Genomic DNA, 24,806 nt, shown 5'->3' with positions numbered 1-24,806 from the left:
TATCTGCCCCCGAATCAGACTAAAACCATGAAAACTCTACTCTAAAAAGATTGACACCATTCCCATTGCCAGTGGTTGGTCAGCCCTGTCTGTGGTTTGTATCACCCCTGCATGAATTGTGATGTCATGGACACACCGGAAACAAAATGAGTTGGAGGAAGAAAAAACAACATCCCCATATTTCTCAGTCACAGTGTTATAGTGGTTCAGATTTTGTATATTTTACTTCTCTGATTTTCTGAATGATGAAATAATTGATATTGAGCACAATACTGTCACAACTTGAATGAAGGAAATGAAGCACAACAGGAGCAGATGAAAAAGAAAGAACATATTCACCTGGTCCTTATTTGAAGACTCCAACAATAATACAGGAAGAATCCTGGGTGTATTGCAGGAGTGATAACAAATTAAACACTCTGGTAAAAACACATCTCAACCCAGGATTAAACAGATTTTTTGAACGGGATACGACTGTATTATTTGAAGATTCCTCATAGAGCTGCAACTAACGATTATTTTCATAATCGATTAATCGATTAATCGTTTGGGCCATAAAATATCAGAAAACCTTAAAAAATGTTGATTAGTTTTCGTCAAACCTGGAAATGATGATGTTCTCAAATGTCCACAACCCAAAATGATTCACTTTTAAGATTTCTTTGTTATCCAGAGCAAAGAAATGAAGAAAATATTCACATTTAAGGAAGCTTAAAAGATCGAAAATCTTGTTTTAATCATGAAAAAAGCCTCAAACCGATTAATCGATTATCAAAATAGTTGTCGATTAATTTGGTAATCGATTAATCGATTAATCGTTTCAGCACTAATTCCTCACATAGTCTTTCGCTTGAATCCAACCTCTTCTGCAGTCAAGTAAAGGCAAGAAATCCATTAAAATATGGTCCATGGCTCAAATCAATTTGTTTTGTGGGATTAGTAGGAAAGCAAATATTCTTTGATTGATACATTCCCCAAGCTGCCATTTACACTCAGTGGTCAATTCAGTCTTTTTTTGACTTGGATCAGTGCAACGCACCCCTGTAATAGTTCAGAGACTGACACAATATGTAAGAAGTTGGGGCTTTTGTTGGCATCTCTCTCCATCTTGTGGATAAGTTCCCTCTGCTCTGCTTCTCATTTGGTCCAGGTTGACGGTCAGAAAGGCTGCTAGCACGTCCCTGTGTCATGGCAGCGAGGATACGCAAATCACAGGCTCTTTCTCCTGTGACCAGAGCACTTGATTGATCTCCAGTGTTTTTGTGTTCGCCAACATGTGCACATTAGCAGGCCCAATTTCCAAACCGCATCTTTTTTTTTCCCCTGTCGAAAGCTTGTGGTGGATGTTTTAGTTGAGGAATTGACAGTGAAGTTATGTATGGAGAGAGCTATTTAAATATTTGTCTTTGACTTGAAAGAAAATTGGTTTTGGAACATCACCCCAGGAGATTATTGAAGAAAGGACTGTTTGTAAGCCCGGATCTTGTGACTGTTATTGTAAATTACAGAAAGCCTGGAAGAGTGCTGCATCAGAGGCAAACCATGACTATGCAGTCATGTTGAAAACTTCTCCAAATCAATGTGGGCACATCAAACACGAGATCAGTAGCAATTGAAACATGGGTCTGGAAGACGATGACTGTCATGATGACGGTGTAGCGGGGTCGTTAAAATGGGCCCTGTCGCAATATTCAGTATGAGCACGAAAACATTTAACTACCTGCACTTTTGACTTTTCTTTTCTGCCGAGGAAATAATTAGACCTGCCACCAATGATACAGAAACATTTTGCAATTTGTGCAGTTTCCAAGGCCCTATTTTTGTTGACGTGAAATGCCAAAAAAACCTCTGAGCTGGTGTCATTTTGCTGAGAGAAACTGGATGAATTGTATTTATAGTGTACCTGTTCTGTCTGCCAACTGACAAAGTTTTCATTTTCACACCCAGCGTCCACACTTTGGAGGTAGCAAATGCACTTGAGTGGGTGTGTTGGTCTTTAAATGAGGTGTGGTTATGTGCATTGTTGGCGCATTGCTATTTTTAGGCAGCAGAAAGCCACTGTGCCATTAACCAACAAAAACCTGGTCTAAAGTTAACGACGGAGTATTATTATGCTTATTTTAATGGTGCATTAGATTAGCCTGAGTTTACACGCACACACTCTCTGCTTGTTGCACGGACAGGGATGCACTTCAGCGTACCTCCTCCTCATCATCAGTTAAATGCAGGTTGAATGTTGGTGCCTTTGTACAGTCTAATGGAGTCGTTGATGGGACAGAGGATCAGTGGACGGTGGAGGCAGAGGGTCCACAGACACACATACTCATCTGCTGCTTTGGTTCTGTCTCTTCTTCACTTCCACTAGTAAACTGTTCTACTGCTGATTCAGTCAAGAGTAGAAATAACAAGCATTGTGCTGACTCCATGTGTCGTCTTAAAAATGAAACAACAATTATTATTCGTATCATAGCCTGAAAACCTGCGCTTCTGTTTCATCACCACCGACGTCTGGCACTTGTTTGTAACCCCAAAACCTGACTACGCCACATGTCTTAAGCTCCAAGTTCCATAAGCCTTTATGTGCTGTGTAACTAGTTAAATTTGAGTTGGAAAAGTCCTAATGCCATGGTTCTCAGACTGTGGTACGTGTACCACCAGTGGTACCCAAGCTTCCTCTGGTGGTACTGGTATCAGGAATACTGACCAATAATATATACCGGGGTGTGTGATCAGAGTGGAGCTGAGGAATTTTGACCATAGTGTACAGGAAATTATTCTAATTTCACTATACCAGTATCATTACGGTACCAGTATTCGTCCTATTTACACCACTGTATTTTAACGTTGGCGATAATGGTGTTACTTCGAGAGCTTAAGAAACCCCTGCCCTAATGAACTTGTGCCACACACTTTAGACTTTGCACTACAGATCATTCAAACAATGCTTTGACTTTATTTACCTTTATTTATCTTCATTCTCTCCTTCTTTATGGGTTTTTTAATCCTTATTGACTTATTGATGATGAAGGAAAAACAAGCTTCTCCTTAGAGATGAGCTGGTGTTAGAGATCAATTGACTTGACCTTTCCCAGTAAATAAACAGCCTCAATAAAATATGTAATACTTGTATCCTGCCTGCAGCCATGGACGTGGCTCAGCACAGCTTCAGGCTTAGCTGCTATCGGAGTTTTATAGGAAGTTGTGTCATGGTAGGGATGAGGTTTGGTTTGGGAGTGGGAAGTGTTGTGCTGCTGGGGGTAATTTTGGCTGTCCGGTGCTGAGGGAGAGAATGAGGAACGTCTTGCCGGAGTTTTGTGTTACAGTTCCGCCGCAATTCACACTGTATCACTGCACTGGTATTCTAAGCAGAGAACATCACCATCTCCCAGGCTCGTCTTCAGCTAATCCATCTCGACAGATGTAATCATGGCCATTAAACTGACGGGGCTGCCACTGAAATAGAAAACGGTGCGGTAAGGATTTCTCAAACATGCTGAGAGGTAGGCGCAAATGCAATCAACCTAAGAACACACACACACATATGTGTATACAGTATATACAGTTTCTTGTTCCTACATATCTCACAGTGTGAGGGTTTTTGTGTGGAGTTAATTGCAAAGAAAGCACCACTGTGTGTGTGTGTGTACTCTTTAGGACCTTTTCTGGCATAAACACTGACCTTGTCAGGACCAGTAGTCCTCATTGTTTTTTTTTTATTAAATTATTGAATTATTTTTACTAAAGGAGTCAAATCCAGTTTCTTTTCCACTAGACCCATGAGACATTTGTCTCATTCATCTCATTCATCCTCTGGGTCTCCATTATAATCTCACCATTGCACAATTTCAAGAAGCCAACACATCCTTGTCATTGTTGTAGAAGGAGACCGTATGTTAAGTTGAGGGTATGGAAGGGTTAAAACTGCATGTCGGGACCTTTCTGTCTGTGTATCCCATTCCCATTAATACGTCATTACACAGCAGGATCAAACATTTGTTTGTTCCACCAAAGGCACTTAATCTGTCCTCTGCATATTTATTGGCAAAAGGAAATATTTGAGTACAGCAGGAACATCAACAAATGTATTATGTTTTATATACAGTAACTGGCCCTACAGTACATATGTTAATCAAATGTTGTGGTTGCATAGAAGGCTGCATGCTCCCTATAGTTTATAGTTTATAGTTTTAGTTGCATTTGTTGGTATCAATTCAGAGGTGGGTGGTGTTTGATTTAGCTCTAATTTAGCTAATGTTAGCTAAGTGAAGACGCCCAGGTTGTTCCCCCGCCCTTCGCCCCATGTGAGCTAGGATTGGCTCCAGCTCCCACCAGGACCCTCATATGGAGGATAAATCAGTAGACAATGATTGAATGAATGAATGATTGAATGAATGAACAACTGTAACAATTATTTACAATATTCTGGTCCAGTTGTAGTGAAGTTAACTACATCCAAAGCTACAGACATAGTCGAGTCGGGCCGTAAGTACCGAGCAACTGTGTGGACAAACAGCTTTTCACTGCTCTGGAGTGATCGCTGGTTTGTTTTGACTGGCCCTTGGTTGAGTTTACATGAACTGCTGTGCTGGTGTTAATCTATGGCAAGTCTATTGATGTGCTGTTCCAAGCTGTGTTAACACAGTAAGGACATTGATCATGTTCACTGTTGTTATTCATGGTGAAATGTCATAACAGAACGTCTGTGCGAGGTTTGGTATATGGATTGACTTTCTGGGGGAATCATAATGATGCTTATAGTTTTATTAAACAAAGCAACAGCGTTTGTGACTCGACTTCTGGAAGATTTGTGATAACTGTGTGACCAAATGTTCTGGCACTGTGGCTTGAGTATTCAAGTTGTAGTTTGTATATATATATATATATATATATATATATATGTATATATATATATATGTATATATATATATATATATATGTATATATATATGTGTATAAATTATATATATATATATCAGCAAGGAAAGTGTTAAACTATAATTTAACACACTTCTTGACTTTAGTATTTAACTTTACTCTTTTTGAATCAATTAAACATCTATAATCTGACAGTTATATCAAAGATAAAAGAGGTGTGAAGTGAAGAAGTTGAGCTCACCCAGTGTATTAATGTGTTTATCTGGGCTTGTCTGTGTTTTTGCTTTACCAACATGCCAGCCTATAGTTATCAGCTGTTATCAGAGCCATCAGCTGTGTGAAATATCGATTCTGCTTGTTTGGAATGTTTAATCATTTTTAATCTGAGGACGTCATTGTTTTTTTTATTACCCAAGAGGCAACTTGTTGCCTTTGTTGTTTAATTTTAAACAGCTACTCCTGTCTCTCCTGGGTGTTGCATCCCACACAAACTCTGCCGGATGTAATCTCCACAGAGATTAGCCAGTGTGAGCCAGTGGTGGACAGTCATTGACCGTTCCTGGATTTGAGTGTGCTTGAATGAATGTGGGATAGGCCAGGGGAGAGAGGAAAAAAAAACCCACAACAGGTTTTAATCACTGAGGTCACTGAGAGAGGCTTGTATGAGATATATCCGCTCTGAAGATAAGGCCTCCTGCTACAAAGGTGGCCATGTCTAAGGAATGAACACAGTCATGTAACAGGAAGTTATCTTATGATATGATGTAATTTAGTTTTGATCTGTTACAGGATGTCCACTGATGATTTTTAATTTTTTACTGATTTTTTTTGCATGATTAGGAACATCAAACGGTGCCGTCCAGCTGAGACTTAGTTCTTAGGGGGACAATCTTTATCTTTACCTGCTGTCAGCTTTGTTGAACATTTCTTGCCGATTCCTCATTGATGAACACTTTTTGGGTCATTGATAGGACAAATTCCACTAAAGCAATTTGAACTCTCAAATTCGACCTATGTACATGGAGTCTTTCACCACAACATACATTTTTATGTCAACTTTTGTCCTTTAAGTGGCTTGATCCCAACACAAAATCGAACCAAAGGCATTCACTATTAACATGCAGTCACACTGGTCTAAATTTGGAGTCACTTAAGCTTCGTGACGCAATATAATACTTGCAAAATGTGGTGGGTGAGTGTGGGTGCACACACGTGTCATGCTCTGGACATGGCGAGGTATATTTTTGTGTCACCCTTTGCACATGCTGTATTTGTTTACCTGGCGTTTGAGTTGGCTGGGTGAGAAGTGGGTAAAGATTTAAGAAGTTGAAGACACACACGTGCACATTTGGAAATGTTCACATCCCCTAAGCATTGCTGTCTCTGTTGAGCCAGATGTTCCCCAGCAGCCATATTCTTCTTTGACCCCCATTTAGCAAACTCCTAAATCAGCCTGTAAATGAGCTGTGAGACAGGTGTTTACATTTTGTCCTCAAAGCATGCATTAGTGCAGGGTAAAGGAGGGAAAAGGGGAGAGGGCGATGCAGAGGAGGGATGATAGGAGCACAATGGTTATCTGTCCAGAAATCCATCCATCAGGTTCCCCACCGGACGTCTTAATATCTTAAAAGAGATTAGCTCAGTCCCCATGCTGGTTGTGTCATTGAATGTGTCAGGGAATGTCCTGAAAACGCACCTTTTGAGTTAACGGGTTATTTAGGTCAATGTCTTGTCACTTAGCCAGTGGAAGCAGAATAATTCTAGGTGCCTGGCAGCTGGTGTCAGAGTGAATGGGATACTGAAGGAGAAAAATCTGATAACATTCTTTGAAGAAAGGCGAACTTGTGAGCTTATTAGATCAATTAGCTGGCAGCCACGACTGACCTGTGTTTAGTTGTGGTTGTTCGACTGCTCTCGGCAAAGCAATTAAGAGCGAGTTGTGAACTTTTACTCTGCGCCGCGAGAACAAGGCTGGCTCACACGACCTGATACCTTCAAAGCCGCGGCACAGACGGTCAGTAACAGACGATGGCTGTGAGCCGGCTGAGAGGTCATGAGTGAGGAAGTCAAAGGTCAGATTCTTTCCGAGACTTTGCTAATGAGTCCATTCATTAAGCATCAAGTAGTACACAACCAACCGTGCTGAACGTGGTTCAGTCCAGTGTTGTTGATGAGATCTGTTAGACCGCTGACATGTCAACACCTACTACCCTGCTCCTCCTCGTGTTTTTAGCTCACAGGTTGGTGTGTTGAGTGGTTGAAAGTGTGCATATTATGTGCACACAACTGATATGAGACCACAACTATGGCAGATTTTCCAAAGCTTGGCAGAATCACAGTCTTTTTCCTTTTTCACAGTTTCTCAGTTCGGGTATTGTTTAAAGTTATCATTTGATATATTTTTCACTATGTTGTTTTTTTTCCCCTAAGCTTAGTGCACTCTTTAAAGAATGCTGTGGTTTTGGCTCTTGTTGCGGCCGGCGTCCTCATATTATACATTTGCTGTGAAAATGGGAGACATGGCAATTTCTGTTGTTGTGTTGGCTTTTACATTATATTTGCATGCAGGGTTTGTTGTGATAAAGTTATTGTTGTTGTTGTTTTTTAACACAATCATTTTCCCACATTGGCAATACAATCCCCTGACCTTGCAAGGTTAAAAAAATACTTTATCTTGCATCCATATCTGGTTGAAGTCATACTTAATTACGATTAAAGGTTATGAACACAGGTGTTTTTGCTGTAAGGCAACAGTGCTAGCCACTAATCTACCATGTGGCCCATTAGTGTTGTTATTATAAAATCAGCTCTTGAAAAAAAGCAGTGTTTGACTGCCCTCTCTGGTTGTGTCCTGTGTAACATGAATATCTCTCTCTCTATCACAGTTTTTAGAAAGTCAAGATACGCCAACATTGACGTTAAAACAAATAGTCAGAGCTCTCTGAGCTGTAATTTGCCCTGTTAAAGCCAAGCACTTGACCTACTTTGTTCATCACTGTGTATTTCAATTTACTGCATTTGGTTTTGCTTGACTCTTGAACTTGCTCGATATTATTTGCCCATGATTGACTATGATTACGATTTTGTTTCATACTTTTCTAAGTCTTCCTGCCTGACCCCAAACGTATTCAGTGCGAGGACAGATATTCACATTCAGAGTGGGGACAGACGAGGCATCGATGTCACTATTGCATGATTTGTTGTCATTTTAAGGTACTTTAAAATCGCAATAGTAAAGACTCTTATTCTAACTAACTTTAGCACAGTTTGGCTGCCAGGTATTTGGTATAAACACCTTTTATTCTTACAGAGGAGCTTCTAGTGTCGTTAAACTGCCCTTCATGCCTGTCACCTAGAAGCTACGCTCAGCCATTATGAGACCATGAGACGCATCTTACATTGGCAGCAGGAGCAGTGATTGTCAATTTGTTGCTTCTCTGTCTCACTGTCACAGTCATCAGGCACCACAGTCATGGTGGACATAGCGGTGATGGGAGAGGCTCATGGACTAATCACAGACCTGCTGGCTGACCCTTCCCTGCCTGCTCATACCTGCACCTCACTTCGGGCTGTCAGCAACCTGCTCACCACGCAGCTCACTTTCCAGCCGCTGCACCGGCCCCGCCCTGCTCCCCTCCTTAACCTCAGCGACGCCTACACCTGCTCTGACTCAGAGGAAGGACCCGAGAAAGGCGAGAAGACATCTTTCCACAAGGTAACGTAATGGATGAAGACGCAACTGTGCGCTGGTAAGATATTCAGTAGCCCAGATGAAAGTGGGGGATATTTCACTCAAATATCCAAATTCACAAGTGTTAATCAGAGGATGTCAAGGCCCAGAGACGAAACCATTTTATTTGGAGACATATGAAATAACCCTTTTACAGAAATGCAGTCCACCTTATTAAGGCCAAATGATTTATACACCACACAGCTCTCCCCACACATGTTAATCTTTTAGCCCGAGTTTGAGCTAATGAGTGTTTTCACTCTGAGAGCTTTTAGCCTCAAATGAAGGAGTGTATTTTCATAGAGTTGAGTGAAGAAAAATAGAGCCCGTCTACTGCTCAGAGCACTGTTTTCCCTTTCATAGCCACAGCTGTGTCAACATGACAGATGTGCCGAGCCAGACAGTGCGTGCGTGCTTGCGTGTGTACGCATGTGTGTGTTGGGTGGACGAGAACAGGCAGCGTGAAGGTGAACACATCTCTCAATTGATCGCAATGAGGGACGAGTATGTGTCAACAAAGCTGGACTCCCACCCCGATTATGGATCAGCCATTAATCTGAGGAGATACCCATCCCCGTCGTAGCAGCTGGCAGGTGTGTGGTGGATGGCTGCTGTGCCACCTTGTCATTTGCTTGTCTGACAGGTGTTTTTTTTTTACAGTGTCAGAACTTTAAAAAGTAGTAGAAGTAGCTAAGTGAGACTGTGCCTCCAGAGCTGCCAGTAAGGCTGAATTCAATACCACTCCCCAGAGACAGTGTTCTCGACTCTAACTAGCTGTGAGGAGAAAAGCATGAGGAGAGAGGGCGGTTAGTGGAGTAATGAGAATGCCTGTATTTGCTTTCCTGCTTGCTGGCTTTGAGTTGCATGTCCATCATATGGTGCATATACTGATGCCTTTCATGCTCTTTCCCGAAACTGATTTATTGTGAACACAAAGCATGTTTGCTGAGGTGCAAAAAAAAAATACATTAAACTTAGATGCTGTACAGACATCAATTACACACATGCTGTATCTTCCCCTAAATGATTTGGAATGACCTCAGTCTTGTGTTCCTAGTTTTAACAGGCAACAGATCGCTTTTGTGGCCCTTGCACGTCGTATTGTTTGGTCACTGTCACTGCTCTAAAAATGCAGCAGTAAAGTAGTGACAGCAGCGCTTATAATGGACCAGGAAGGTGCTTGTTTTTCTATGATGCTTACACTGTGCAATCAGTGTTAACATCCTAATGACAAGATAAAGACAAAATGTTGTTTATTTTCAGCTTTAAATAGCACGAAGAAAAGGTCCAGTTATGATTAAATCAACACTAGCAGCTGCAGAGAGAGGCAGAAGTTTGATTCTTTCTTTTTTTTCTTTTGTCTTTTTTCTTCTTCTTTTTTGTGTGAGGATGGCCTGGTTTTGTCAGGCAGTCACCGCCGGTGATATGTGTATGTTTCTGTGTCATGGCTGCTTTTGGTGTGTGTCTGCAGGGCTTTCATTAAAGGAACAACTGAGCTGCAAAATTAAATTACAGTGCTATTATTACAAGTTAATATTTGGGAGTTAAAAAGCTAATTTCATGCATTTTTATATAACTCTACTCTCAGCATTTTGGTAATAAATATTGAATGAGATCATCATACACTTGTTTTTTTGTGGAGAAAGCTGCTCTGTGGACCTGACATTTTTTGGTGCATGAATGTGTGTGTGTGTGTTTATATGCCCTGATTGTGCAAAGATCTTTGTTTTTTTTGTTTTTTAGGTATGTGTGTGACAGTCATTGAAATGTCTCCTAAAGTGACCTTAATGAACACCCTGTATGAGCATGTGTGTATGCACTCAGTGCTCTGTACATGACGTCTTACCGTGAATGGGCTCATTCAGGATTCTGAGGCGATCTTTACTAGGTCACCCTGCAGAAGACTGAGAGAGAGAGAGGGAGGGAGAGAGAGAGAGAGAGAGAGAGAGAGAGAGTGAGAGAGAGCACGTGCAGTGCCAAGCTGCTGCATGGCACCGAGCAGATGGAAGCTTCACAAGGGAACAGACCACTGGGAATTCCAGAGAGGAGGCATGTAGAGACAAAGAAAAGACAGACTTTTCAGAATCTATAGAGCGTTCATGAGTTGCCTTTGTGAACATGAAACAACGTATTACATTTCCATCAGGTACAGACCAGCGATGCAGACTGTTAGATGTGACACCCCCCAACTCTTGCAGTTATGCCGAATCTTAGTAATGATGAATCTATCTGTGCAATTCACTTTTGATGATGTAGGTAAAAATGTGCAATGGGAAGGGATGAGAAGAATAATACTTGGTATCTTGTATTAGGGGTGGGTTATCATTGTCCTTCCTCGTGCAATACGATAATCGATGCGTCAGGGAAAATATCGGTATTTTAATTAACAAATTAAGTCCCTGCTAATTTCACTCGCCGGGCATCGATACTTCATGAAAGTTACCTGGCTGAAGAAAAGGGAGTTTACAGCGGGATAGTGGTGGAGAAAGCTACGTTAACAAGTGCCCGATCCACGTTAAATACATAGACATTTTGCACTTTGTTCTCCATGTTGTGAATAAATAGAGAAATCCTGCACTTTTAACTTTTCAAAGACATTTTGTTTTCTTCACTTAGACAGATATGACGTGATGTGCCGCTCTATCATTGTCTTGCAATTTAATGTGTATTGTGAGGTACCCTGTGATTCCCACCCCAAGTGTGTGTCTGTCCGATGCTCCACAAAATCACTGGATCGGATTTTGGAAGAAGAAAAACGTAAACTCACAAACTTCCTACACAAATGCCTCCCCTCAGCACAGATTGTAATGTAATTGTATGTTTTTATCTTCTTTATGGGAGTGGATTATTTGTCTTACAGTTTACAGTGTATATAGTTTTTTTCGGTGGTTAATGCATCAGCACAGATATGTTGTGAACAACTTACTTGTTTAAAAGTTGTAAAACCCACCGTATCAGACTGATAATGGTACGGGTAGATACTCGAGGGTGTCAGACCAGAAAAAGTGGTATAGAGCCATCCTTGATTCTTGACTCAGAGATAATAATATCTCTGAGTCAATGATAAAGGCAGTGTTGACTTTCTGTGGAAAGAATTAAGAATTAAGAAAACAGTCATGTCATACCACCTTCATCATTCGTTTTATCTTGGGCAACTGTCTCATCAAAATGATCCAAGTGACAAGAGACAATCAATGTGCATTCATTTTTCTTTTCTAATTCCAGAGCTTTTATCTATTTGTGAACACAATCAAAACCATGCTTTTTGACTCCCACAGTTCATCAGAGTTATGTTAATTTCTGATACGTGTGTGTGTGTGTGCAGCGTCTCAGGCGGAGTCTCCATCCTGGTCTTCTTAGGAGAATCTCTTCCACATGGACCACCACCACCTCTGCCACAGGTCTTCCCACCATAGAGCCTGGGCCTGTTTGCAGGGATCGCAGCGCCAGCATCAAACCCTACCATGAAACGCTCACCTGCAGGTACCTGGACAAAAACGCTGACTGACTGATTCATGCTTCAATCTCCTTTTATTCTCTGTACTTCGCTCAAGTTGTAGATCTATCAAATGAGATCCACTACTTGCAGTATAATTTCAAAGCTCTGAAAGCTCTTTAATGCTTCATTATGCTAAATAGGACTCACTGTGCTACATTGTACTGTAGGTATATCCATGACTCTGGTGCTGTAGTTATACCAGGACGAGCAGTGTGACTATACTCTAATGGTGCAGCAGTCTGGAAAGTGATATGTATGCAAAGGGAGCCAGAATGGAAATATGCCCCACAGGCAAATGCATTAACCTGCATAACTAAGACACACTTACACTCTTGGTGCATTAGTCGGAGCATAAGAATGATAATACACATAAATATCTTCAATATAGACCTGCATGCAAGTACTGTGCTGGGCGAGGCAGCTTTTGTATCAGTGGTCTGAATATTTGGAGTGGTTTTATGGAAATCTGTTACGCTAAAAAGTAACATTTTCCTGTATGAGAGCATGAAGAGTGGTGAGCGTTTGTGTGCCTTTGTGATGTTCTGTGTGCATGTAGCCATGTATAATATGGTGTGTGGTGGGGTTTGTGCCTGGATGCATTGACTTCAATAAAAGCTGATGCAATGAATCAGTAGAACTATACAGAGCCATTAGTAACGCGTTCTTGAAAACAGGACAAAAGTTTATTTTTTCCCCCCCATGCTAGTAAATTACATTGAGGCATTGAATGTTAAATAAAAAAATGTGTTGGTTAGGATTATATAATGAATAATTTCAGCTCGGGGGAAATTGAAAATGATAGAAAAACTCAGTCAGTTTGGAAATTCTTAAGCTGTGCATAAAGGTTAATCATGCATGTGTTTTTATGATGTGGATGCCCAAACAGTACTTGACGTGTGCACACTCCCTGTCTTTTAAAATATTCACTGTGCCGCAACAATAGAGGCTTTTGTTGTGTTTCATCCGCTAAATTCAGTTTCTACGCTCATGGATTTATGTCGTGGGCACAAAGGTCTTCTGAGGCAGAAAACTGTTAGTTAGCGCACACTGAAGGTTTGTGTAAATGTCTGTGTGCCGTTGTTATCGTCTGCTAGACCAGTCGGCAAACTTACAGATAAAATCCATTGTTTTGTCAACAGTGAATGAATCGTGTATTAAGTTGGTAAAATGAGGCATAACTCTGCAGCTGTGTGGCCTTTTTCCAAACTCAGATTCAATTTTGGGGATAGATTTGATCTGATATCACTTCCTATTTGTTGGTTTTATTTGGAATTTAGAGGCAAAACATGGCAGCACATGGACAGCGTTTGTCCAAGCAGGTGAACAGTGAGTTTAATGTGAGCGACTGATTGAAAGCTCCTGTCTTAATGTACTTAATGAGTAAAGTTGATGTATTTGTACTTTGATGCAGTTAACTGGAGTAATTTCTTGTTTTTAAACAATGTCACCCATGTAGTTATGTTGTGAAAAGATAACCCTTTTCCTGAAGCCACTGCTTTAATATGACTTATGAAGACGCGTTATTATGTCTGTACTGTACAACTGAACTGCTGCCATCGAAGCATGAATAAGCCAAGCTGCCCAGACAAAGTTAAATAGCTCGCCAGACTTTGTCTGCAGCTCGTCTTAGACAGACACCTGCAGTATTTGCTCCAATCCAAGATTCAACCCAGTAATGTTTCCACTGCTTTTCATTTTACTGTAGACAGGCTTATTTTTAAACATTTATTAAAAAAGGCAGATGAGCGTGCTGCTGCATCCATCAGGACAGATCATGTAACACACGAGCCAAAGCAACTTCAATGCCTGCACAATGTTATAATCTCTGCCTTTTGTCACAATAATGTGCATTAAATGTGAAGTGGTCCTTTTGCAGAAATCTGACCTGTTCACATTTTTAGGCCAAAGAATGTAGATACATTTTTCCTTTACATTTTTTTTTTAAGGTATGGTTGTGTGAGCTTTCGACCGCACTGTGCATGACAAGCAAACACACTCTGAGCAAAATCTTGGCCGCCAGCAGAGACACTTTATCTTGCCATTAGGCGGCCGTTTCCAGCATGAAACTGAAGTTTGTTTTGCTTTGTAAACCATTCACTCTCTAAACCGAAGTCTGGGAATTAGAGGTTCAGTTGTGGATTTTGAAGGGTAGAAAAGTTCTCCTAACATGTTAATGATAGGTTTATTGCTGCATATTTAAAGGGTAAGTTACCACATTAAGACATTTCTTTTCTTTTTGCAAAGATAGAATTCAGTTTTCAATTATTTGAAACCTGAACAGATGCCCGACCTATCAAGTAAAGCGATAAAATGTGTAACTTACAAAATGACGTAACCTTTGGTCAGTGAGGGCTCTGAAATACAGTCAATTTAACTTATTACTATAGTGGTCCTGGTCTGACGATACAATAAAGACTTCTCTATCTTCTCTTAAAGCTGTAGTGCATAACATTTAAATCTATAAAATGTATTGTCAAATTGTCACACAGTCCTGATTAAGCCCATCAGTTCTACAGGACTCTCAGTGTTTCTCAGTATAGTAGTTTTAGAAATAGATTCTACTGCTAAAAATAAAACCTTGACGTTCATAATTTCACAATCATATTTTAATCACATTTAACAATTTTTTAACGTGATCGTCTCATATCAAATACACATCATGTGCTCCCTGAACAGCTGCCTACATGTGCCAATCACAGTTGCTGCTGTTTCCTTCAGCTCCATTTAATTTTCCTGGATGTGACCCAAACAAGTAAAAGACAGACATACAACCCATCATTTACCAAAGTACTGTAGAAGCACACATCAGGAGACAGCAGGGTTGTGTTTTAAATGAAAGTAACACACAGATGTGATCACAATTTGTGCAAATAGTTTCCTTCTGAATTCCTTCAATGAAAACGTGATTTACGCTGCTTCCACAACTGCAGGAGATTCCATATTGCATATATCAATATTCATATAATATACAGTAGTTGAAAAACTGGATTTAGACATGAATTGTAGATGTATTGATTTGTTTTGATTTGTATTGAGGACCATGTCTCTGTCAGTGGTTTATTTGGGTCTTATTTGCACAATGACAATGTAATACTTGAACAAGTTGTGCAAATGTAAGCACACGGTGCAGCTTCTGTACACAAAGCCACGTTGCCTGGTCCTAAAGCTCAGCAACAAGCCCCAGCGATGGCCACTTATGGTGGTGTGAGAATAAACAAACATCTGGGCCTCCCCCAGTCACCACAGCCCTACAATTAAACACACATGACAGCTGTTTTTCTGGCACAGGTTATGCAGACAGAACGGGAGAGTGCAGGGTTTTAGTTCAATATGCAGCTGAGAGAACTCTCTGCAGAGTAGCACTTCATTTAGAGGGAGTTGTTCCCCTGAAATATAGAGACCATGTAAGGCCTTACAAGCAAAGCTAGAAGACATTTAAACAGGGCTTAAAGACAATCATTTACTGTTATTGGGTTGTTGTCCCAAAGACAGCCTGCTCGCAGTTGCACATTATCTCCCATGCATGCTTTAACACAGCAATCACAAGTTTGAAGAGAAGTAGAAGGGAGTGTTTTATGATTCACGCACTTGAATCTGTATTAGTCAGTGTTATCCCTGAGTCTCGGCCAACACAGCAGTAACAACCAAATGTATTCCCAGATCAAACAGAACAACAATAACCATGAACACATGGCTCCAATTGCCTTCTCTCTGCTCCATCATCAAATCTCTACAATCTTAATTTGGACATTAGGCGTCTTTTTTTCTCCCTCATTTTTCCATCATGTCAGCTCTCTGTGACGTACAGCATTAAGAAGGAATAACATCAACTTCAAAGCTACTACATCGACTTTATATCAGACGGACCTGGTAAAAAGGGGGTGATTGAATACCTTCCATTTTCCTCTGCTCCAGCCACTGTTCTGTTATCTTCTCCACGTCATCTGGCTCAAGAGTAGGTAGATTACTGGAAATAGAAATAATGGCTGCTGTGTTTATCATGGCTTGGACACTGTCCGTTTGGGCTCTCAACCAAAAGTAATCTGTCAACCTGCTTAGTGGTTGAGTATAAAATCTGGAAGTAAACTGCAGCAGAGAGGAAACCAGGCAGAGAGTCATTGCTTATTACATGGCTCGAAACATTAAGATAAGCAATAAATGTTTAGGGGAGGCGAAGGGGTCGTTTCTCAGACAAAGCAGACAATGTTGCAGTTTATACAGTATTTCCCATTGCAACATAATTAGTGTGATTAGGTTCATACTTACTGTAAGAAAGGCAACATGTGTTTTAGAGTTTGTGAGAATAGGAGTGATTTTTCCACTCCAGAGACAGATTCTCAGTCCACTGTTATACAATACAGCACTATTGTTTTGTTTTTTTTTATCTAAAAACCAAGAAACCAATCTTGACCTTTGACTTTTGTGTGAATAGTCTTGTTTAGAAAAAAAAAGGTGCACTCAAGTTCCCACTAAATACATCTTACAAAGTGAATGCAGTCACAAAATTATCGTTACTTTATTGTGTAATTAGTTATGACAAGGGATATTCAATGATTTGATTGTTTGTTTGTTCATAAAATTAAATTAATCAATGCAATTATTTGTAGTTGTATTAATAAGATACAAAACTGAAAAATGGTTTATCAGGGATTCTTTTTACTCAGCGTGACAGCATGAACATGAATGTTTGCAAAAGTGATGAATTTAAAGATGGTTCTTGAATGCGTCTCGTAGCACCTCACATTATTTTCATTATACATATATTTTTATGTTGTGTTTGTTTTCTTGGAGTACAGAATTTCCCTCTAAAAAAATAGGCCTAATGTGGACACATTATTTAAAGTCTGTCACAGAGGTTTGGCTGGAACACCAACGCCTCTCTCCTTCCTTGTAAAGACTGTGGTGAAGCTGGTTGGAAGAAAATGGGAATGGGAAAAAGTGGACTAGCTAACTTATTTGTCAGTCAAGTACCAGGTTGTATTTCTGCTTTCTCTGTCGAATGGTTCCTTTTTAATGAACTGTCACATGTGTGTGAGATAAGACTGTTGGTCTTCAGGCTGTGTTCACCAGTGGGACAGGACATGTGTGTGTGTGTGTGTGTGTGTGTGTGTTGGGGTGGTGAATATTTGATTGAGAATAATTTAAATGCCCGTCCCTTGTCATGCAAATTCATTCATCTGCAAATATTTTAATGACAGATTAATTGCCTCACTGATTACATGTAACAAAATGTGATATTGTTTTTGTATTTTCAATACAAAATATAAAAAAGGAATGTTTTATTCCTTTGCTCTATACTATATATACTTTTTTTTTGCTGACCTGGCCGAACAAGCAATATAAAAACTTAATTTTAGTGAAGAGGTTAAGCAACAAGTGTTTATATTGGCTAAACCTGGCTTCAGTGCAAGACAGATGATATAAAATACTTCCCAAACGTATCAAGGAAAACAAATTATTTAATGATGTCATTACATAGAAACAGGGCTTAAACAATAAGCGTACAGGAATGTGTTTTGTCTTCGTACCGAGGTGTTGGTGAGACAGTTAAATTACTGTAACTGCAGAGCTAACAACTGTAACTACAGGTCTTTTTTTTTGTGATAAAAGCAGCGTCACTTAATTTCTGACTGACAGATTCCCCCTGTGAAAATAGCCGGCCTTCTTATTTACATTCAGTGCTGAAAGCTCAATGTCAGTAGCTGAGGTTATTCTGCTGCATTAGCAGAATAGGAAGAGTGTCTGCCAGTTCTTCGACTTTCATTAAGTAAACCTTTTATGCCAAGTACTGCTGCCTGCCCAGACCCCCCCCGACAATAATGTACTAACTGTTCGCCCGCCAAACTATCAAACTATTTTACATTCCACACCTGTTAGGCATTACACACAGTGGTTCGACCTGGCCGTGCAAACACAACAGAACTTCCTTTGTTGGGGCCTCGCGACCATTAGGGCAGGGTGGGTGCGACTCAAAAGTGTTCACGAAACAATTTATCAGAAGGAGATAGACACACTACAGGCCTGTGTGCTCCCTGTGACACCGTGCTCTATCAGCAGGCATTTCCTGCTCAGAATAGGCAGGTTTTTACAACATTTAGGGAGAGGTATTTTAATTGGAACCACCTATACAGTCTGACAGTAGCCTAAACGGAGGAACACGGAAAGGCAGTTGAGAGAGTGAAGCTCGAGAGGCTCCAGGTGTTGTCACGCAGCTAACAAACTGTCTCTGACTGTAGGAATATTTATAGATCCATTCATAAACCAGTCAAATCATGTGAACATTTCCATTTGTCTACAAGGTTGTTGGTAGCTCTACTCTGTGTCTGCAGCTGTCAACAGTCCGTCATATTATCTCAAAAAGGGTGGGGTCAGTTTCTTATGACTCATTTGTAACAGTGTCTTTACGCTACCGGCTGTTTTATATTATCTGGTTTTATTTATTTATTTATTGTTGTTATATGTTTTTGTGTATTTACAATTTCATTACAATTTGTTCATTAATACGTTTTCTTAACCATCTGTAAAGCATCTGTTTAATGTGGTGACAGCACAGTAGGAAACCCATTACGTTTTTTGGGGGGGGTTTTTCTGGACAACTTCTGTCGACTGGTTACTCATCAAAGACAGATGTAGGGAATGGATTTATTCCCAATTGTTTGGCACAAACACAGACACCAATGGCTTGCACATTTTGTGTTGTACAAGCAAACGCACACGTACTGTTCTACATTTGCCATCTACTGTCTTCTTTGAACCGTTTGTGTTTTTGTTTTTTTTGTTTTATTAAAACTCTTTCACTGCCAAACACATGCCAACATTACTTATACATGCATCTAACTTTTAAAACCCCTTTTTTTTTTTTGCAGCTGTGGGAGACCATACATCAGACTGAGCCATGGGGAGGGCTCTATAGACAAGGGAGACAGGATACCACGGTCAGGTATACTCCCAGTCTTTGTCTTTCTGACTAATACATGCTGTATTAAAGTGTCTTTTTGATGTGCACATTATGTGTTGACACTAACTGAGCCTAATATATACAATATATATAGTGCTTAACAAATTTATTAGACCACCACTAAAAACAAGAAAACATAAATATTTCAGAAATGTTTTAAAAACGTGTTTAAATCTAAACATGTTATTGTTATTTATTTGGCAAAATAATAAACTGAATTCACCTTTTTACACCCAAATTTGAGCCGGCTTCCTGGTCTTAAATGATTGAATCAAGGATTCAACATTCAACCACTAAAACAAATGTTACTATAATTTGTCAAATGTAAATCTTAATGATATGTTTTACTATTTTTTCATTTTCTTTTCTATAAAACAGTCAATTTGGAAATTCATGGATAACAATAATAATTATATGTTAGCATTAAAAATATCATCTGGTTTAAAGAGCTTCTATAAACTGGTGTGTTAGCCACAAGAGAAACATAAAAAAATATTTTGATAATTACACATGCTGTTAATTTAGGGCAGCTCTGGCTTTCAGTGTTTTGTATTTGTGATCCATGTGTTCATTCTCTTTATATAGTCTGTACATCCAAGTCGTAATCCTAATCTCAGCTAAAGGTAAACATCAACAAAATATGATTGTGTGAAGTGGATGTAAAAGAGAAGAAAATTCACCACCACCCAAAAAAAACATGATTATTACTATTTTTTATTATCATTATTATTATTATTATTATTATTATTTATATTATTATTGAGATCAGCAGTGATTTGTGTTATTTTTTTGTGTTTCTTTACTAGCTGAGGATCCAGTTGTTGTGTCATCAGACTATGACAGCACCCACGAAGCTAACCACAGTGACAGCAGTGATGTAGCACATACTGAGGAGGACATGGAGGAGGGAAAAGCCCCTGCTCAAAATGTTATCCTCCACCAACTAATACCTCCTGAGGTATAGCTCCCTTTACTACTATTAATGAAGCACACACATTTACACTGAAGCGCGTGTTATTTACACTGTATGCGTGTCTTTAATACAGGACAAACCCATTCTGGCTCCAGAGCCGTTAATAATGGAGGATTTAGATCCTCTCATGAGTCAGCTGAATAATTGGAACTTCCCCATCTTCACCTTGATGGAAAAGACAAATGGGAAATGTGGACGTATCCTCAGTCAGGTGAGCACATCTTAATGAATCAATAGGTGAGTTTTGAAGACCCTGTGCAATTTGCATTTTTTTCAATTTGTGCATACAATCACAAATGAAAACACAGAACATTTTTCAAAGATCTGGAAATATCACATTCAAGTTCTCACACTCGGTGGAACACAACGTGAATAAATAAGACGTCACTTCCGTTTATGCATTTCACTGCACAGGAAAAATGACGGAAACAGTGTATGAGAGGAGGTTTGTGTGGACTGATGAGGAAACTGATAAAGACAAGCACTTAGAAGTAATACCAATTGCAAAATGATATAGTTTCCATATTTTTCCTTGTAAATAATGTGATTCTTACCCAAGTGTTTGAAGTTGACAGTTTGATTGTTGTGTTTCAGGTCTCCTACAGGCTCTTTGAAGACACTGGTCTGTTTGGGATCTTTAAGATCCCTGTAAAAGAATTCATGAACTATTTCTATACCCTTGAGAATGGTTACAGAGACATACCATGTAAGGTTCCACATCTCTCTTATGGGCTTTATTTTATTTATTTATTTATTTATGTATTTTTTCTTCTCCAGTTGTTTGCAGCTGTGGCATTGAAACCAGTTACTAGAGGGAAACATCATGCAATTTAGATTTGTCTTTATGTGCTAGTCATATACAGTACAATATAATGTATGTCGGCCTTTATGTTGTTGCAAGAAACATAAGCAGCCCAGCAGTGCACCCTGGTGGAGAAGGTTACACACACAGAGAACACATAAGTTTTCTTTCCCGACCCAGATCACAACAGAGTCCACGCCACAGATGTCCTTCATGCAGTCTGGTACCTCACCACGCAGTCTGTGCCCGGTCTGCCCAGCCTCGTTGCTGACCACGGCTCCGCCAGTGACTCAGGTGTGTTGATTTGTACGCGCATGCAGGCATTTGCATGACCTGGTGTGAGTGAGGGCCTGTGTTTGAGGCCAGTTAAGATGCCATATGTACAAGAACAATGAGCTCTACTGTACTGCAGAATTCCTTTAAGTAGATCTTTGTATTTCCATTTGTTTTTGTACCTGCCTGCAGCATCACTCTGGGCACTACCCTAATGTCATAGCACTGAACCTGCAGGAGTGTATGTATGTATGTGTGTGTGTGTGTGTGTGTGTGTGTGTGTGTGTGTGTGTGTGTGTGTGTGTGTATCTTATCCTACTCACAGTTTGTCTTATCTTACTCAGGCTTTTGCCAGTGGCATTTATGTGCCAAACATTATTTGAAGTCTAGAACTGCATGAAATTAAAGACAGATTAGAGTTCCCTCTCACTCATATTTCCATAACCTCATTTATATGCCTTGCTAAGACCATCCCTTTGATCCACATGTAACTGGATGTGACTGCTCGAGTGTGTGCTGGGCATATGCAAGTACAGGAGGTGTAAATTCTTCTCCCTCCTCATTTTGTCCATTCCCCCGTGGCTAGACTCAGACAGCGGAATAACACACAGTCATATGGGCTTCCTGGTTTCAAAGACCTACACTGTGTCAGAAGACGGCTATGGCTGTCTGTCAGGCCTCATCCCTGCTCTGGAGCTCATGGCCCTTTATGTGGCTGCTGCAATGCACGACTACGACCACCCCGGGCGGACCAACGCGTTCCTTGTGGCCACCAGTGCTCCACAGGTACTCGCGCTATTCAGCCTTCAGCAGTGGTTTCCAAACTGTTCACAGTCCCATCTCTTCAGACATTTGACCTCCAGCCATGTATCACTACTCCCACGTAAAAATAGTCTCTCTAAAATGTTCATTTTTTTTATTAAGAAATCTACTGCAAAGTTTGACTGAATATATTTATATGCCAGTTTCAAAAGATAATCAGGCTGTTTCCAAATCATGTTTATATCGTTTCGTTCCCCAGTTGAATCACTGGCCTATAGTCATACATAGTAAACATAGTTACTGTTTGTAATCAACAATATGATCAATTTAGACTATGTATTACGTCACTGGCTGAAATGGTTTAGTGTTTTTTTGTGTCGTCAGTGAAGCACCAAATACAGTAACTCCTTATTGTTTTTCAAATGTAGACTTATAATGATTTATAAAATTAAACATTTCAATACATGTTGAATATGTAAGACCACATGAAGTATAAGCATTCATTCATTCAAACTTTAATAACTTCAGTAACTTGCTATGTGTCATATCCTTTTTTAAAGTCATATATTATAATAATTCCATGTGATCCGCTGAATGTGTTGCATACTTAATCTGATCTGCAAAGTTTAATAAGTTCAATAACTAAAATGTTGTGTAGTAAAAAGGTACAGTGGGGGGAGTAGAAATGTGATATATGATAAATTATGCAACATTTGAATCATTTTCATTTCGAGTATTGTTTATTAATTGTCACGTTGGTGTACTGTAAATGTAAATGTAAAATGTTTTTGTGTGATTCCAGGCAGTGCTTTACAACGACCGATCCGTCCTGGAAAACCACCACGCTGCCTCGGCCTGGAACCTTTTTATGTCACGGCCAGAGTACAACTTCCTTGTCAACCTGGATCATGTGGAATTTAAACGTTTCCGATTCCTGGTTATTGAGGCCATTCTGGCCACCGACCTGAAGAAGCACTTTGACTTTCTTGCCGAGTTCAATGCAAAGGTAGTTCTATCTATGTATCTGTGTATCTATCTATCTATCTATCTATCTATCTATCTATCTATCTATCTATCTATCTATCTATCTATCTATCTATCCATCCATCCATCATCATGAATAATGATGGATGGATGATATACCAGTGAGAATTTAAATAGTACTACACACAAATTCTGGATTATTGCATTTTATATATTAATACCACAGCTTTTCTAATACAAACACAAATCTCCCTGAAAATGGTCATTGGACTTTAAGGAAAGAGAACATTGCATCACTTTAAATATGTTTTGCTCAAGGCAGTGACATAAAACATCCTGCAGCTTTTCAAGAATTTGTTCAAGTGCAGTATGTTGGCTTTGGATTTGAGGATCTAGGTTTTTCCTTTGTGAATATTAGCAGAGTGGTGGTGGTGATCAGGGGGCCAGAGCCAGCCAGTCGGCACTAAGCTTGCTGGCTTGGCGGCAAAAATAATGTTTCCCATGACCAAACACCCTGCTCTGCGTTTCCTGGAAGCAAAGTAGCTTTCTGTGAAGTAACCGTCAAGTTTTGATCTTCTCAGCTCTTGCCGTTATTAGTTTAGAACGACTAAACCTCAGCGATTTGTGGTCGTCTCTCTGCGGGTCTGAAGCTCATCAGGCCTTACTGGAAATAACACATTTATGATATTTATTCTTTTGATTAATGTAAGCTTTACTGTACAATCATGTGGAAGAAGGGGTCACAGGAAAAAGCCGCCATGTCCCTTAAAATGAGCCGTAAATCTAAAACCTCACTGAACCAAACTACAACTGGTGAAGTATTTAACACAGTGGTTTTCAAAATAAAAGAGTCTGCTTATGTGCTTCATAACAGTGTTAGAAGAAAGGTGGCAAATTGTTTAGACCTTAAACGTTGAGGGTTTAGCACCAATGACTCTACCGAACAGAAATGTTTGTGGCAACATTTGACATTAATGTATGTTCCACGTCACCTTGTCTTTTCGTTGATCCTCCAGGTGGGTGACGATCCATCTTCAGGTATCGATTGGTCCAATGAGAACGACAGGTTGCTGGTGTGCCAGATGTGCATTAAACTGGCTGATATTAATGGACCGCTGAAGTGCAAGGACCTGCATCTGCAGTGGACAGAGGGCATCGTCAACGAGTTCTATGAACAGGTGTGTGAACCCCAACCTAAGAATGTGAGGATTCTGTTTGTATGCGGGGGGGGAAACGACAGCAACAACAACAACAACAACTAGCAGACAACACGAAAACAAGTCGTTTTCTGTTTTAGCTGACACGTACAGTATGTCTCCTACATATTCATTTATTGTATTATACAGAATAATGGTCACATGCATCGTCAACAACTTAGAGTCCAAAGCAGTAAAGCATGTACACACAAGAACTCTCATGGGGCGCAAGAAAACATATCAATGGAGCCTTGATTATGACATAGAGCTTGAGGGCTACGTGAGATTGATTACTGTGTGCGTCTGAATCTTGGCTCTGTATTGTACTGTCTCCTCTCATGGGGCTAATAAATACTTTAAGGTCATGTTGTTGTACGAATATCGACACTTGTGCATATCTGGAGGCTATTCATATTTATTAAACACGAAGGAAAATGAGGTTCATTTGTGAAAGACAACCTTGTATCACTTCTGAAGTCTGTCCAGGATTTATTGATGGTCCCAAAGTTCCTCTTCTGTGTGTGTGTGTGTGTGTGTGTGTGTCCTGTGTCCGCTGGGATTGGCTCCAGCCCCCCCCCCGCGACCCTCATGTGAAGGACAAAGCTGTAGAAAATGAACAAAATGAATGTCTGTGCTCTTGTCAGGAACGTTAATCTCTTCCATACATTGTGCTTCACATGTGCCCCTCAATGCAGGAACATGCTTTGTGTCATACAGTTGTATGGGGCTTTGGGTCAGTCACTATGGCAACCAG

The 24,806-nt window shown here is 40.0% G+C and overlaps 1 protein-coding gene across 3 annotated transcripts in view; it reads left to right on the top strand.

Moving 5' to 3' along the window:
- The window catches only part of pde3a (phosphodiesterase 3A, cGMP-inhibited), a 94,121-nt gene that overhangs the window by 63,241 nt on the left and 6,074 nt on the right, over positions 1-24,806 (top strand). For all 3 annotated transcript variants that reach the window (XM_058645665.1, XM_058645664.1, XM_058645666.1), the window contains 10 exons: positions 8,330-8,590; positions 11,931-12,088; positions 18,971-19,044; positions 19,869-20,020; positions 20,109-20,246; positions 20,630-20,741; positions 21,018-21,131; positions 21,697-21,896; positions 22,675-22,878; positions 23,873-24,034. In XM_058645665.1, coding sequence (XP_058501648.1) covers positions 8,330-8,590; positions 11,931-12,088; positions 18,971-19,044; positions 19,869-20,020; positions 20,109-20,246; positions 20,630-20,741; positions 21,018-21,131; positions 21,697-21,896; positions 22,675-22,878; positions 23,873-24,034 — 1,575 coding nt within the window. The remainder of the gene's footprint in view (positions 1-8,329; positions 8,591-11,930; positions 12,089-18,970; positions 19,045-19,868; positions 20,021-20,108; positions 20,247-20,629; positions 20,742-21,017; positions 21,132-21,696; positions 21,897-22,674; positions 22,879-23,872; positions 24,035-24,806) is intronic.

This window comes from Solea solea, chromosome 12, assembly GCF_958295425.1.
Source record: "Solea solea chromosome 12, fSolSol10.1, whole genome shotgun sequence".
NCBI classification, from domain to species: Eukaryota; Metazoa; Chordata; class Actinopteri; order Pleuronectiformes; family Soleidae; genus Solea; species Solea solea.
The sequence above is the reverse complement of the archived record's forward strand: the minus strand, read 5'-3'. Positions and strand labels throughout refer to the sequence as shown.